We start from the raw sequence: 11,939 nt of genomic DNA, 5'->3' as shown, positions 1-11,939 counted from the left end.
GGCGATGGCGGTGTCAATTGATCTTTCATCTAGCGCTTTTGAGTACTGAAAAACCCTATCTTTGCATTATCGAGGAATGAAAAGACTCATCACGCACCTTTGCAACCCTAGAACCGAGCCTACTCTATTAAATTCACTACACGGTTCACGTACCACGTGTACACGTTGAAAATCGCGATCTCCAGTAACGAGTAAGCAAAGAACGCTACAGGCAAGGCGGATCATTGAAACTGAATCCCCTAATGAACTGGCACTTCGGATGTACAGTATGCATGCACGGAAATGATCGTTTCGCTAAGCTTTGCGGTCGCGTACATTTCTTGCGCAGACGGTACGTCGTGAAATCGTCGTTAAACATTTTGGAGAACCCGAGTCTAGGTAATATTTTGCTAGTATAGTTCGCTGGGCAATCGGAACAGCGTGATTAGGGGGGTCGAGAGAGACCGACGAGTCGGATCATCGAACCGTCTGACTATGGTTAGGATAGTCATCGTTATTTCGGTAGCTCGTGAATAACTGTTGGCCCTCCAAGGTTTTGTTTCTCGTCGTGCCGATATACGCAGCAGGCGTGTCTTTCGCATCGCGAGATGTGACTTACGATAAATAGAGATTGTGCACGCAAATACTCCGTGTGTGTTTCCCGCGTGTATGTGTACAATGTGTATGCAGGTGTTCAGCCGAGATTTCCTCTGCGTGTTATGCGTGTTTCGCGCGCTGTCGCTTGTTTCTATCCTTTTTTGTTTCGTTCTTTTTCCCTGTTCCTCCGACGCCGTTCGACTTTCGAGCGCGACGAGATACTCCAGGCGTGACCACCTTTTTACAGGCTGTTCATTCCGCATCGGGACGAAACACAGACCCGGTGAATATAATAATAATAATAATAATCGTCGTCTTATCGTCAAGTGTACGCACGGTGGAAAAAAAAGAAGACGCAAGTTTTCAGTCTTGGCGAGTGAAACGTCTTGCGAGCCGAGTATGTAGCGATCGTTATCATCATCATTATCATCATTCGTTTCTCCGTTGACCTTCGCCGGCACCAATCAAGCTGGTTTCTCCAGTGTATCTGTATATATGTATCTATTCGTGTATGTACGCGTGTATGCTTGTGTAAATGTGTGTGTGTTGCGTGTAGGGTGTTCTTTTCAATAAAATGACGACGCAAGCGACGTTAACGCGCTACTAGACATTATAGATTACACATTGTTCAACTAGAAAACTTCGCTTTCTTTTTTTTTCCTTTTAGCAATTATCATTTAAAGAGGTTACGGGCCAGTTTCCTATAATATATATACATTGAATTCAACTTGGCAATATGGTGGCAATCAAGCGTTCGCAACGCCACTGTTGTAGTCCATAGCTAACCGGTTACAAGGGAAATCATCGTCTGAAATCTTCATTTAATATATTTTTAAGCGAACAAAGCTTAAGGACCACTCCGTATCGCCATTGCATTGAGTTCAATTTACAACGGGGGTGGGGGGTTGTATTTTTCTTGGGTGATTCGGGTTGGTAAAGGGGTTTCGGGGGAGTGGGGATGGGGGACATCCTCCTCAGAAGATCATTCTTTCTTTCGTTCTGTTCATCTCGCCCACCGTAAGGCTAGCGCTAAACCGGTGAATTCTTTTTTCTCTTAGTTTTGTAAGGTTTCCTTTTTTTTGTTTGTTAAAAATAAAATAGCTTAAGCCATATTCGATTGGCTGGGGTCTGTATTCTGTGTAGTGGATGGTGTGTTGGTGTTGACGTTATTATCACTAGAGTTACCGCTAGCCCCCGCGGCAGCACTCGTGGCTTCCAATTGGCCTCCAGGATTGTCCGAAGACTGCATGTACTTCGGTATTAGGATCGAGTTCAGAGCCGGCTGAATTCGCAGCTCTTGCTCTGTAAAGTCGAACAATGGCGGCAGCTCCCGGCCGTTCGGTAACCGTGTGCCTTGTTCTCGCAGTTCGTTGAAGAACGAATGGGCACACGCCTGCAGAGGCGTCATCCGTAACGACGGTGTGTACTCTAGAAGCCGGGCGACCAATTCCATCGCTTCCGGGGGCGTGCGTGCCCTGAACACCTGAAAATTAGTCGTCTTAACGTCGACATCACAACAGAACTAAAAACAGTATCTACATAGCTAAATAAAAGACTAGAGCATGGCAACAAACACGACCGTCAAAGTCGTGTGAGGAAAAGCGGTAAAAAAAGACCGGCAGCGACACTTTCCCAGAGGAAGAGTCTGCTCTCGAGATTCATGGAATTAGATATATTATGCTAGCTCCTCGAGGATGCTCTCTCTGATCTGTCCTTGCTATTTTTGGATGAAAGTCATTTGTCACTCGTGTGCCGATATCATTATTCTTATGTATGTCCAGGGTCTCCTTGCTTTGACGACTTTGAAAAAATCAACCAGAACACATAAAACAACTCTCATTTTAAACATTTCTTAAATCTACATTAATTGAATCTACATCTAGAACAATGTTTACAAGATTCAGTTGGAAAACATGAAATTTTAGTGTTAGAAACGTTCTTGTTTTATTATTCTTCATTAGTTCTCATTTATTCGAGTTTAAATGATAGCCATACGATTTAAAAATCCTTTCGACTTTCTACCTCAGCTTGTAACGGCTGATCATGGAGACAAATATTAATATATGCTTTCCAACCACTTTGAATGACATCATAATTTTTGAAGACTGTTAAGACTGTTTGTGTGTTTTCTATTAAAGAGTCGTATCATTTTTCCATCATCAAAGCAGGGAGACTCTCTAAGGGTGTATTCTCATGACACTTGTTACTTTTCGTGTTGTTTTAAAGAGAGTTTAGTACAGGAAAGTGCTTCAGGAATGAATGAAATTCTTGTTGGTAGACACGAGACAATCCCCTTAATAAAAAAAATATCGTTAAACATACTCAACAACCAGAGTTATATTAGTAACATGAGATGTTTAATTCTAAGGTATTATTACGGTGTCAAGTATAATGACTAGACTGCGGATCTTTATGCGAAATAGAAATTGTCTGCAACGGCATTCTCCAACAATTTTGAATTTCGTCTACTCAATTCCGCTATAAATGTATAAAGACGATCCACAGTCTAATAATGACATAAATCTGGCAATAAGCCATTCATCTGTATATGCTGTTCTCTTTTATGAAAAGAATTACAGAATATCGTTTAGACAACTTTACACGTTTCTCGATCAACAATGAAAAAAGAAAAATACATTTAACCACGACGATGAGATTTGGTGAACACAAAAAAGAAACTGTAACACGTTGGAGATCAAGAGAAACCGAGGTACCGTGTGATCGCGAACGTACAGGCAATCGTTCATCACTCTTGCAACAATGGATCAACATTGACTTTCTGCGTAGGTTCGTTTTAGACACTGGAAAATACAGACTTCGATTACCACCAGAACATTAGAGTAAGTGATACACGTTTGATAGTTTTGAGTGAAACACGACATTATTGTGTCGGTAACAATATACTGTTAGTTTTAGTTAGGGCGAGAAGTGACGATGCAGTGATTGTGTGAGACACAAAGAATGAGAAAGAGAGAAAGAAAGAAAGAGAGAAAAAATAAGATAGATAGAAAGAAAAATGGATACTACATGACTTGGCAAAGGTGCACGCCGAATGATTTATGCGTATGATGCAAAAAGATCGAATGAAGGTCTCTTTATTTTGGTTGGTCATCCTCCGTTCGATGGATCAATTAGCAGTAATTGCACATATCCTATGTAACCGTTCAGATGCTGAAAAGTTGGTTACAATTGGTTAGTACATTGGGCCAAGAGAGAAAAAAGAGAGAGAGAGAGAGAATGAAAAAAGAAAAAATAAAGGAATAATTCGCCAGCCATATATATGTATATGTATATATAATATAAGAAACATCGTGTGTTCAACAGGGACCACTTACTCTAATCTTTTGGTGCTCCGTGGAACACTTTAGTCCACTCATTCGCTGAAGCATAAACTGTAACCACGAGTACATGTATTGATGAAATGTGATTATAGCGACAGGTGTAGCAAGACCGTGTTCAGTTAGAAGGAACGAGAGACTGTATGTAGTCATTACCATCGCAAACAACTTGTGTTCTCATGCAATCGCGGTTACTATACTCTATTTCTTAAGGGAAGAGTTCTAAGATAGATCAGTGGTCACAACGGCTATTAACTTCTCCAACGACCCAAATGTTATGAGTAGACTGCGGATCTTTATGCAATGAAAATGTTCAAAGAAGGCTAAAATACAAAATCTGATAGAATTTTATACAATTTTGATTTGTTTTGGATTTACACAGGCCGGTCCCATTAAAAATAACATTTCATTTGATTGCGCTTTCTTCAAATTTGTCTACAAAAATTGGAAAATGCATAAACATCCGAAGTCTAGTTATGAGTCTAGAATAATTGCGACCGATCAGATACCTCGGCTCTCTTTCTTTCAAGAAAGAAACTATAGTTAACCACAACACGCTAAGGACAATGCTGAACTTCATACTAGTTCTGTAAAAGTTCAAATGTTCAAACTTTGACTTAAAGCAGCGAATATATTTCACACTATTCAAATATTATTCTTGAAGAAGTTTGTTGAACGGTCATCTCTTACTTATCGATCTGAGATGGTTCTATTTTTAAATTCTTTCTATAGCTTTTTATCACGCTGATTCGTTTCTGTTGGATACACTGCGACGTCAAAATGGCTGTGTAACAAATTCTCAATAGAAATAATGGGTCGTAATCGTAAAGGCAAGTGAAAGCTTTTGTTGGCAACTTTAGAAGTAAACATTAGGTTCTGTATGCATAAAGAATGAACTACGTACTGAATTGTCCTGCTTAGTACTAGTAGAACATTATTTGGATAATTGGAAATATTTCGTACAAATCGAAGCTTGAACAACAAGTCCTCGATTTACAGTGATACTTGATAGGTCTCTTCAGAGGTGGCAAGATACCCTATAGGAAGGCTCAACACGATCCTATCACTGTTTTACACGGCTACTACTCTTTAGTCACGAAGAACGATGAGAGAAATGTGCATACGAATAAATAAAGAAAGAAGAGAGAACGATAGCCGGTACAAATTGGAAAGAGATACATAAAGAACATTATCGGACAGTCTGACAACATATCACTGTGATGGTGCCACGCATACAGTGTGGCCGTATTATTACGTGTTACAAATACTCTGTACTTTTTAACAAAGTTAGATAAATAGGCTACCTTTTGCCAAGGATGCGACTTAATCTGTGGGAATTTGAATTCGGTATAGTTGGGGTTCATCTCACGTATCTGATCGCGGGTTGGTGTTCCCAGAACCTTGATAATCTCAACCAGCTGATCGACGCCACTGTCGCCAGGGAATATCGGCTGGCCGAGCAGTAACTCTGCCAGTACACAACCAGCACTCCACACGTCTATAAGAAACAGGATGTCCTTCATTATATAATGTAAGTTTGACCGTGCCATACGTTTGTAAACGTACCAATTTTTGTAGTGTAGTCAATAGCACCAAATATCAGTTCGGGCGCGCGATAATAGCGACTGCATATGTAAGAGACATTCGGCTCTCCTTTGACCAAATGCTTGGCCGAGCCGAAGTCGCAAAGCTTTAGAACGCCGGTTTCCGGGTCCAGCAGCAGGTTCTGTGGCTTGATGTCCCTGTGGCAGATCCCCAGGGAATGTATGTACGCCAGGGAACGGAACAGTTGATACATGTACAGCTGTAACATCAAACAAACAATAGAATTGTTGGCCGGACATCCTCAAACGTTGCTACAAATTCAGTTGTTTGTTCAAGGCTAGACTACTACACTAGAGCTTCTGGAACATTGTTCCACAACTTCCTTCGTGTCGCAAACCCCTTTTACATTGGCCCAGTAGCTTGCACCCCGTCGCTCCTACACTTTTACTAGGAAAGAATCTTCTATTTTTATTGCTACTAGATGCCAGACCTTCTCAGGGGGTACTTCTCATTTCTCGATAATGCAAAGATGGAGTTTTTCAGTAGTCAAAATCGCCCAATAATTGGGGTAGAAGTAAGAGCTGCCTTGGACAGTCAACTGGTGATTTCAAATAAGTTTTTAGTGGAAGATTCTGGTGCTTACCTTAATGAAGCTGATCGGTATCGTCTGCTTGCTTTTGCTATAATGTCGAGCGACTTTGTACACAGTTTCGGGTATGTATTCCAGGACTAGATTCAGATAAACCTCGTCCTTCTAAAATAAAGCGATGGAATTATTATTGATCGTTCCCCGCGACGATGCTCGCAAGGTGTGTCGTCTCAAAGGCACATGGTCCCGTAGCAATGAACTTCTCTAGCACGGTCCGTACTGGTAATCGATTACTATCAATTCCCATCGGACAGTTTACGCGTGTAGTACCTTTGAACTGCAAACACACTGTTCCGGAAGATTTTCCGTCTATGACTAGCGAAGCTGCGTTCACTACTGGACTGAGATTTATCGAGAGAGCTTGTGTCGATCGTCAAGGTGTCGTACAAACTAAAGGTTCTTCTCGTTTATAGAAATGTATATGTACATGTGTAGGGGAATTCGACCATAGATTGCAATCATTTCTTAAAATTACTTTTAGGATACAAAGTATAGAAAAACAATACAGTCTCTAATTAGTAATGTTTGGTGAGCGAAACTCTGTGGCATCGATTGTAAGTAAAAATAAAAGAGTTAATGAAATTGTATTACAATGAAGTATGAAATAATTATAGCAGCTCAACCTTCAAAACAACAACCGCACTCTTAGAATAATTAATTATGAGCAAACTTTAAGGTCATTTCTAAATTTTCAGCACGAAAACTTTTCTACTTTGTTTTCAGAAACAAACACCCACTCGTTCATTCTTGTTATTCCTGTTATCATCTAGTGACGATACTGAATCTATGGTCGAATTGCCCTATACAGGGTGGGTCGCGTAACGTTTGCACCACAAATGTCTTTGTTGTTTTTAAAAATCTCATATTTTAAATATTATACATTTCCTCTGCCTGCGACCCTGAATAACCCTGAGGTAATTAAAGGAGTGAACTTGAAATATCTAAAAAAAAATGTAACCCCATTGAACTATTCAATTTTGTCCTGGAGACATTTAACGCGTGTCTTTAAAAACAACAAAGATATTTGAGGTGGAAACAGTAGGTGACTCACCCCGTACATTTGTATATTAAGATATATACATATATATACAAAATATATATATATTTTTTTGTTTCTCTCGTGAATCGCTACTAATTTGCGAAGCAAATCTGCCTAAGTGTTTCTCAAAAGGACTTTCTCAAACTACTGGGTACGCTTTTCACTTACGTCCACATGAAAAACTGGATTAGTTGCGTTTAAGATGTTCTACAAAATAACACAACAATGCCGCATGCATTAAACTAATAAGTAATACACGGAATCGGAGCTTATAGAATTCATTGTAAAGAGAACTGACTGTTTTTTATTGCGTTACTTGAAAGGTTATGAACACTTTCACCTACGAGTAGACAAAAAAAATATAAAGGAAATTGTTCTGCGTGAACGCATCGTTTTTGTATTATAGACGCTAGTGCGCGTACTTACAGGGTGTTTCGCAATCGCGCGCGCGATCCGCGTGCCCGCGAACAAATGAAAAATATAAAAATAAATCGATTCGTTGGTTCGATACATATTTCGATTATTCGCCGGCGTGCTTTTCGAGGCAGCGAATTTGCATGGACGCACGCCGGTACCCGTTCGCCAAGAGAATACGAATGAAAGGAAAGCGAACTCCTTTGTCAGTGAATTACGAGACACCCTTCGTAACTCTAAGAATAAACTAAACAGATCGCATTCCCGATGAGTCGGTAAACTTTCAGTCGCTTGTTCAATCGAATAGATAAAACTGCATAGTTACCTTATCACCACTAGAGTAGAAGAAATATTTTAGTTTCACGATGTTGCAGTGCTCGAGACGCCGCATGATTTGCAATTCCCTGTTCTAGAAATCATAGAAAACACGTAATTAGTATATATACATATATCCTCATTGCAATATTAAGTGGACACTCTTAAAAATCGCATAACTTCCTTGAAATTGGTCCGAACGACTTGAATTTTTCAAAGATGATAGACCGCCTAGATTTGTTTAGATTGCAATTGGCAGAAATCGTAAAAAATTTTTGAAATGATGTTTTCTCAACTTTTTTATCTGAGCATGTAACTAAATAATTTAAAAAATGCATTTGTAGATTTCGGTAGCTTATTAGCTTACAGCTAATGTTGTAATTTTGGACCAATTTGAAAAAAGTTATGCGATTTTTAAGAGTGTCTTTTACTGTATTTGTTCTTTTCCGTATTGTGTATCACTGCACCCGAGTTTACATTGTCGTGTACAAAGATTTGATACGCGAATTAGGATCTCGCGTTTATCAGTCTGCAAACGGATCAATCGTGACTGATAAGATTCGGAGCTGATAATTCCGTAGGACGTTTATTGGATCGCGAAATTGGGTTCTTTCAATTCCACCAACGTGATCGACGAAAATAACGAAAATTTCCGATCATCGAGATACAGATGCCTCGATGAGATTCGAAATTGAACGAATTTATCAAGATTTCAACGTTGCATAGGTCGAAGAAGACATTTGCCTCCAATTCTCCAAACGAATGAAGATGGAGTTGATAGAAATTCTATGAACATGAAGTTGAAAGGTGTTCCACAATCTCGAGTAAATTTTATCTATCTTAAGCGGTATATAAAAATAGGAATTTCAGTGTTACCTTAAATCGCTTGTCTTGGAGAACCTTCTTGATGGCAACCATTTCTCCCGTATCACAGAGTTTCGCTTGGAAGACAACGCCGAAGCTGCCATTACCGATTACTTTTGTGTCTGTGTAGGAGACCTCTTCGGGGAGGTCTGCGAGAGCACCGGTGGTAGCCACCACGGTCGTCACTTTGCTGCCATCCTTGCCTGCATTGTACATCGCACCACCCATAGAAACAATCGAAAAGCACAACGCTACAGTACAGCGAAAGTAACAGGGTAAATATAATGGCTGACAAAAAAAGCTTAACAAAGCGGTTACTTCGAAGAGATATAGGTATAATAGCAGGAAAGACTTGGAAAGTAATCTTAAGCCAACTACGAATTCTCTATCTTCTAATTATACTTTGTTACTCTTACAGCTCTGCGTTCAGAGTTCGCCACCTTCTACTTAAAGCTATTCAAACTGAAAAATAACTTCTTTCATCAGTCCTTGATAAGACAGGAAGCAATAAAGAGTATCATTCATTGGTCCCATGACTTTATAGCGCAGAGATCAGCGTTTTAAAACCACCAGCATAATAAAAATAGATTGGTGGGGGAAGCAGACTTCACCTAATCCCTCAGCATCAGACACTGCTAATGTATATAAACAACCCTAATTCATATTCGCTCCAACAAAAAGACTCTGTCTCTTACTTGAATGTTAACACAATATTAAATTTAAAAAGCCTGACATAAGCCCTTCTCCCGGACACCCATTCGAACGATAAACATTTGCCTCGAGATAAACGCTCCTGTCAATCGAGATCTCGAAAGGCGTTCGTCCGTGAAGGTGCAAGAAGCGAGGAAGAAAAACTACCGTTCTTTTTACGGAGAGGCTATTTGCCGAAGATGATGGACAATCCCGACGCCTCGAAGCCTTCACGAGACCATTATTCACTCGAACAAGGAGAGCGGCGATTATTGGAATGGTAATGCGAGCTGATTCATCACGGTGGCGGCACGCGGGCGATGAATCCTCTCGGAAAATTAATCGAACCGCTCTCATTACGCAACTTTCAGCGGATCAATTTCACCGAATACATTCGAATTCGCCGAGCGGCTAGAACAATTTCACGCGGAAGGGAACCGGAGAACACTCCATTGTGTCTCGCTCTGCGAAAACTGAAAATAACTTCTGGTCGATCTAGCAAACCCATTCCCGACCGATGTTGTATCAACGTACACCAGGTTGCACGGGTGTGTTGTTAGATGCGTGTAATTCTATTGCTAGCCGCTTGAACGCGGCTGCGACAGGGATAACCTTGATAAGATGCAACCACGGATAATGCGAGGTAGCGCGTTCGCGGACCGGTTTTCTCATTGAACCGTCGCTGAAAATAACCACGCGCACGCCCGTATCTTTCACGCCTCTAATAATCCGTCGCGTGAGCCGTGACGCGGGATCGCCACCGAAAACTCGCCGAGACGATTTACGAGGATCCAGAATAACGAGGAACACGTTGCCTCTTCGATCCTCGATTACCTGTTTACCGGCGCTCGACCAACCGACGTTTCACTTTTAGACATTTTCCAACACACCGCACCGTTCCGAACGCTTCCGTACATTTCCACGTGCAAGCCCGCGCGAAAATTCGCGTTTCGTTTCCTTCGTCGGTCTCGATCCAACTTGCTCACGGTGCCGTGGATCCTTATCTATTTTTTTTTTTTTTTTAAATGGGTTTGTGCCTTTCATTTTATTGCGAGACGTTAGCAGTCGAAGGATTTTCTAATGTAAACAGTGGTCGAACCTAAACACTTGGTGTATTCTACTGTGTATTCTGTCGAACAAATAATTCTGCGGATCTTCATGCAAAATAAACGTTGAATTTTATTTCTTCCCTTAATGATTTGAGAGAGGAGAAATGATATATTGACATCTTCAATTTTTAAAATTTTTGAACAATTTTGAATTTCATCTACTCAATTTTGCTATAAATGCATGAAGATCCGCAGTCTAGTAATCAATATGGTAAATATTTATTATAAACCCACATATGATAGGAACCTCTACAACTCGATCTCTGGAAAGTAAGCAGCATGATTCGAGAGTCCCAGATAATTTATTTCAGAATTGTTGTTCGAATTAGTACGACTCTTTCGTAGAAGATCGAATAAATTTCTTTCAGAAAGTCTAAATAAACTCAATTCGAAGTTCCGTTGTTTACAGAAACGTTCTTCTGTATTCCAACTGAACCGTTCCAAAAATCGATTAATTCGATCAGAGAGAAGGTCAACGCGGCCGTTCGTTGAATACAAAATGGCGAAAGATCTGCGGAGGGAGGAGGTCTCGTCGAAGCGAAACTTTACAGCTTTTAAATGACGCCATTCGAGTTAATATTTTCGCAGCGTTATTCGCGAAAATCGGCCTGACTTCATTGAAAAAAATGGCAAAAGCTCCGCCCCGACAGTGCTCGACGACGAGTGGGCAAATTTCCCGTCAAAGTGGCCGTTCGCGAAATGTCAGCGGGGTATCGTTTATGTGAACCGGGTATCTGGGAAAAAGGTCGGGATCCTCTGATGCGCGCGTAACGCGGCAAAAGGGAGGCGGGAAAGTGCATATCCGGATCCTTGGTTTGCTGCGCTTTTTGTTGCACGCTGGATTTAGCCGGCTCGGGTCCAAGCGACGCTTTTGCCAGAGATCGCCGCCGTTTGACCCAGTTTTCGGCTTCTCTGCGCCCCTAAGGACCTCCTCTTTCTCGACCAGAGCCCGATGGCGGGGAGGGGGGTCGTTAAACGAAGCTCTCGCGGAGATTTCCTATAATTTTTCTGTACCACGAAAAACAAATCACAAATTACGAATCTTGTAATTCGCGAAATAGCGTTACATTAACCTTCTGGCAGTCGCCCTGTTGCGCTGCGTACATCATCGGTTTTTCTCGAAGGACATTTATTAATAGCTTGATCCCCTGTCTACTATGACAAATATTTATCCGCGTACAAGTTGCATTTTGGTTCCTTTAAACCGCTTTTGTGTGCCGGCGTGTTTCGTTACACCTTGTTTGACAATTTAAAATTGTTTGAACAATCTCCGAGCGAAAGTGTGCAGTCTATAAATAACGTTATTCGTAGGATCGATGCGATGTTTTCTTCTCTTTATATACAGAGTGATATACTTTTTCGGTTGTTTACACGGCGGATTTTATGCGTATCTGACGGAA

General features: G+C 40.9%; 1 protein-coding gene across 9 annotated transcripts in view; it reads right to left on the bottom strand.

The window, feature by feature from the left end:
- Positions 1-11,939, bottom strand: part of LOC143210191 (glycogen synthase kinase-3 beta) — a 63,175-nt gene that overhangs the window by 11,751 nt on the left and 39,485 nt on the right. For 3 of the 9 annotated variants that reach the window (XM_076426829.1, XM_076426832.1, XM_076426824.1), the window contains exons 2-8: positions 8,753-8,943; positions 7,887-7,970; positions 7,316-7,354; positions 6,103-6,213; positions 5,481-5,718; positions 5,219-5,412; positions 1,762-2,074 (exon numbers count right to left, since the gene is read on the bottom strand). In XM_076426829.1, the coding sequence (XP_076282944.1) occupies positions 1,762-2,074; positions 5,219-5,412; positions 5,481-5,718; positions 6,103-6,213; positions 7,316-7,354; positions 7,887-7,970; positions 8,753-8,943 (1,170 nt within the window). Of the gene's footprint in view, positions 1-1,761; positions 2,075-5,218; positions 5,413-5,480; positions 5,719-6,102; positions 6,214-7,315; positions 7,355-7,886; positions 7,971-8,752; positions 8,965-11,939 lie in introns of all 9 variants that reach the window. The other 6 variants (XM_076426830.1, XM_076426826.1, XM_076426831.1 and 3 more) reach the window with 4 other exon arrangements.

The sequence above is a fragment of the Lasioglossum baleicum genome, chromosome 7 (assembly GCF_051020765.1).
Source record: "Lasioglossum baleicum chromosome 7, iyLasBale1, whole genome shotgun sequence".
Classification (NCBI taxonomy): domain Eukaryota; kingdom Metazoa; phylum Arthropoda; class Insecta; order Hymenoptera; family Halictidae; genus Lasioglossum; species Lasioglossum baleicum.
This window is presented reverse-complemented; position numbering and strand designations above follow the sequence as displayed.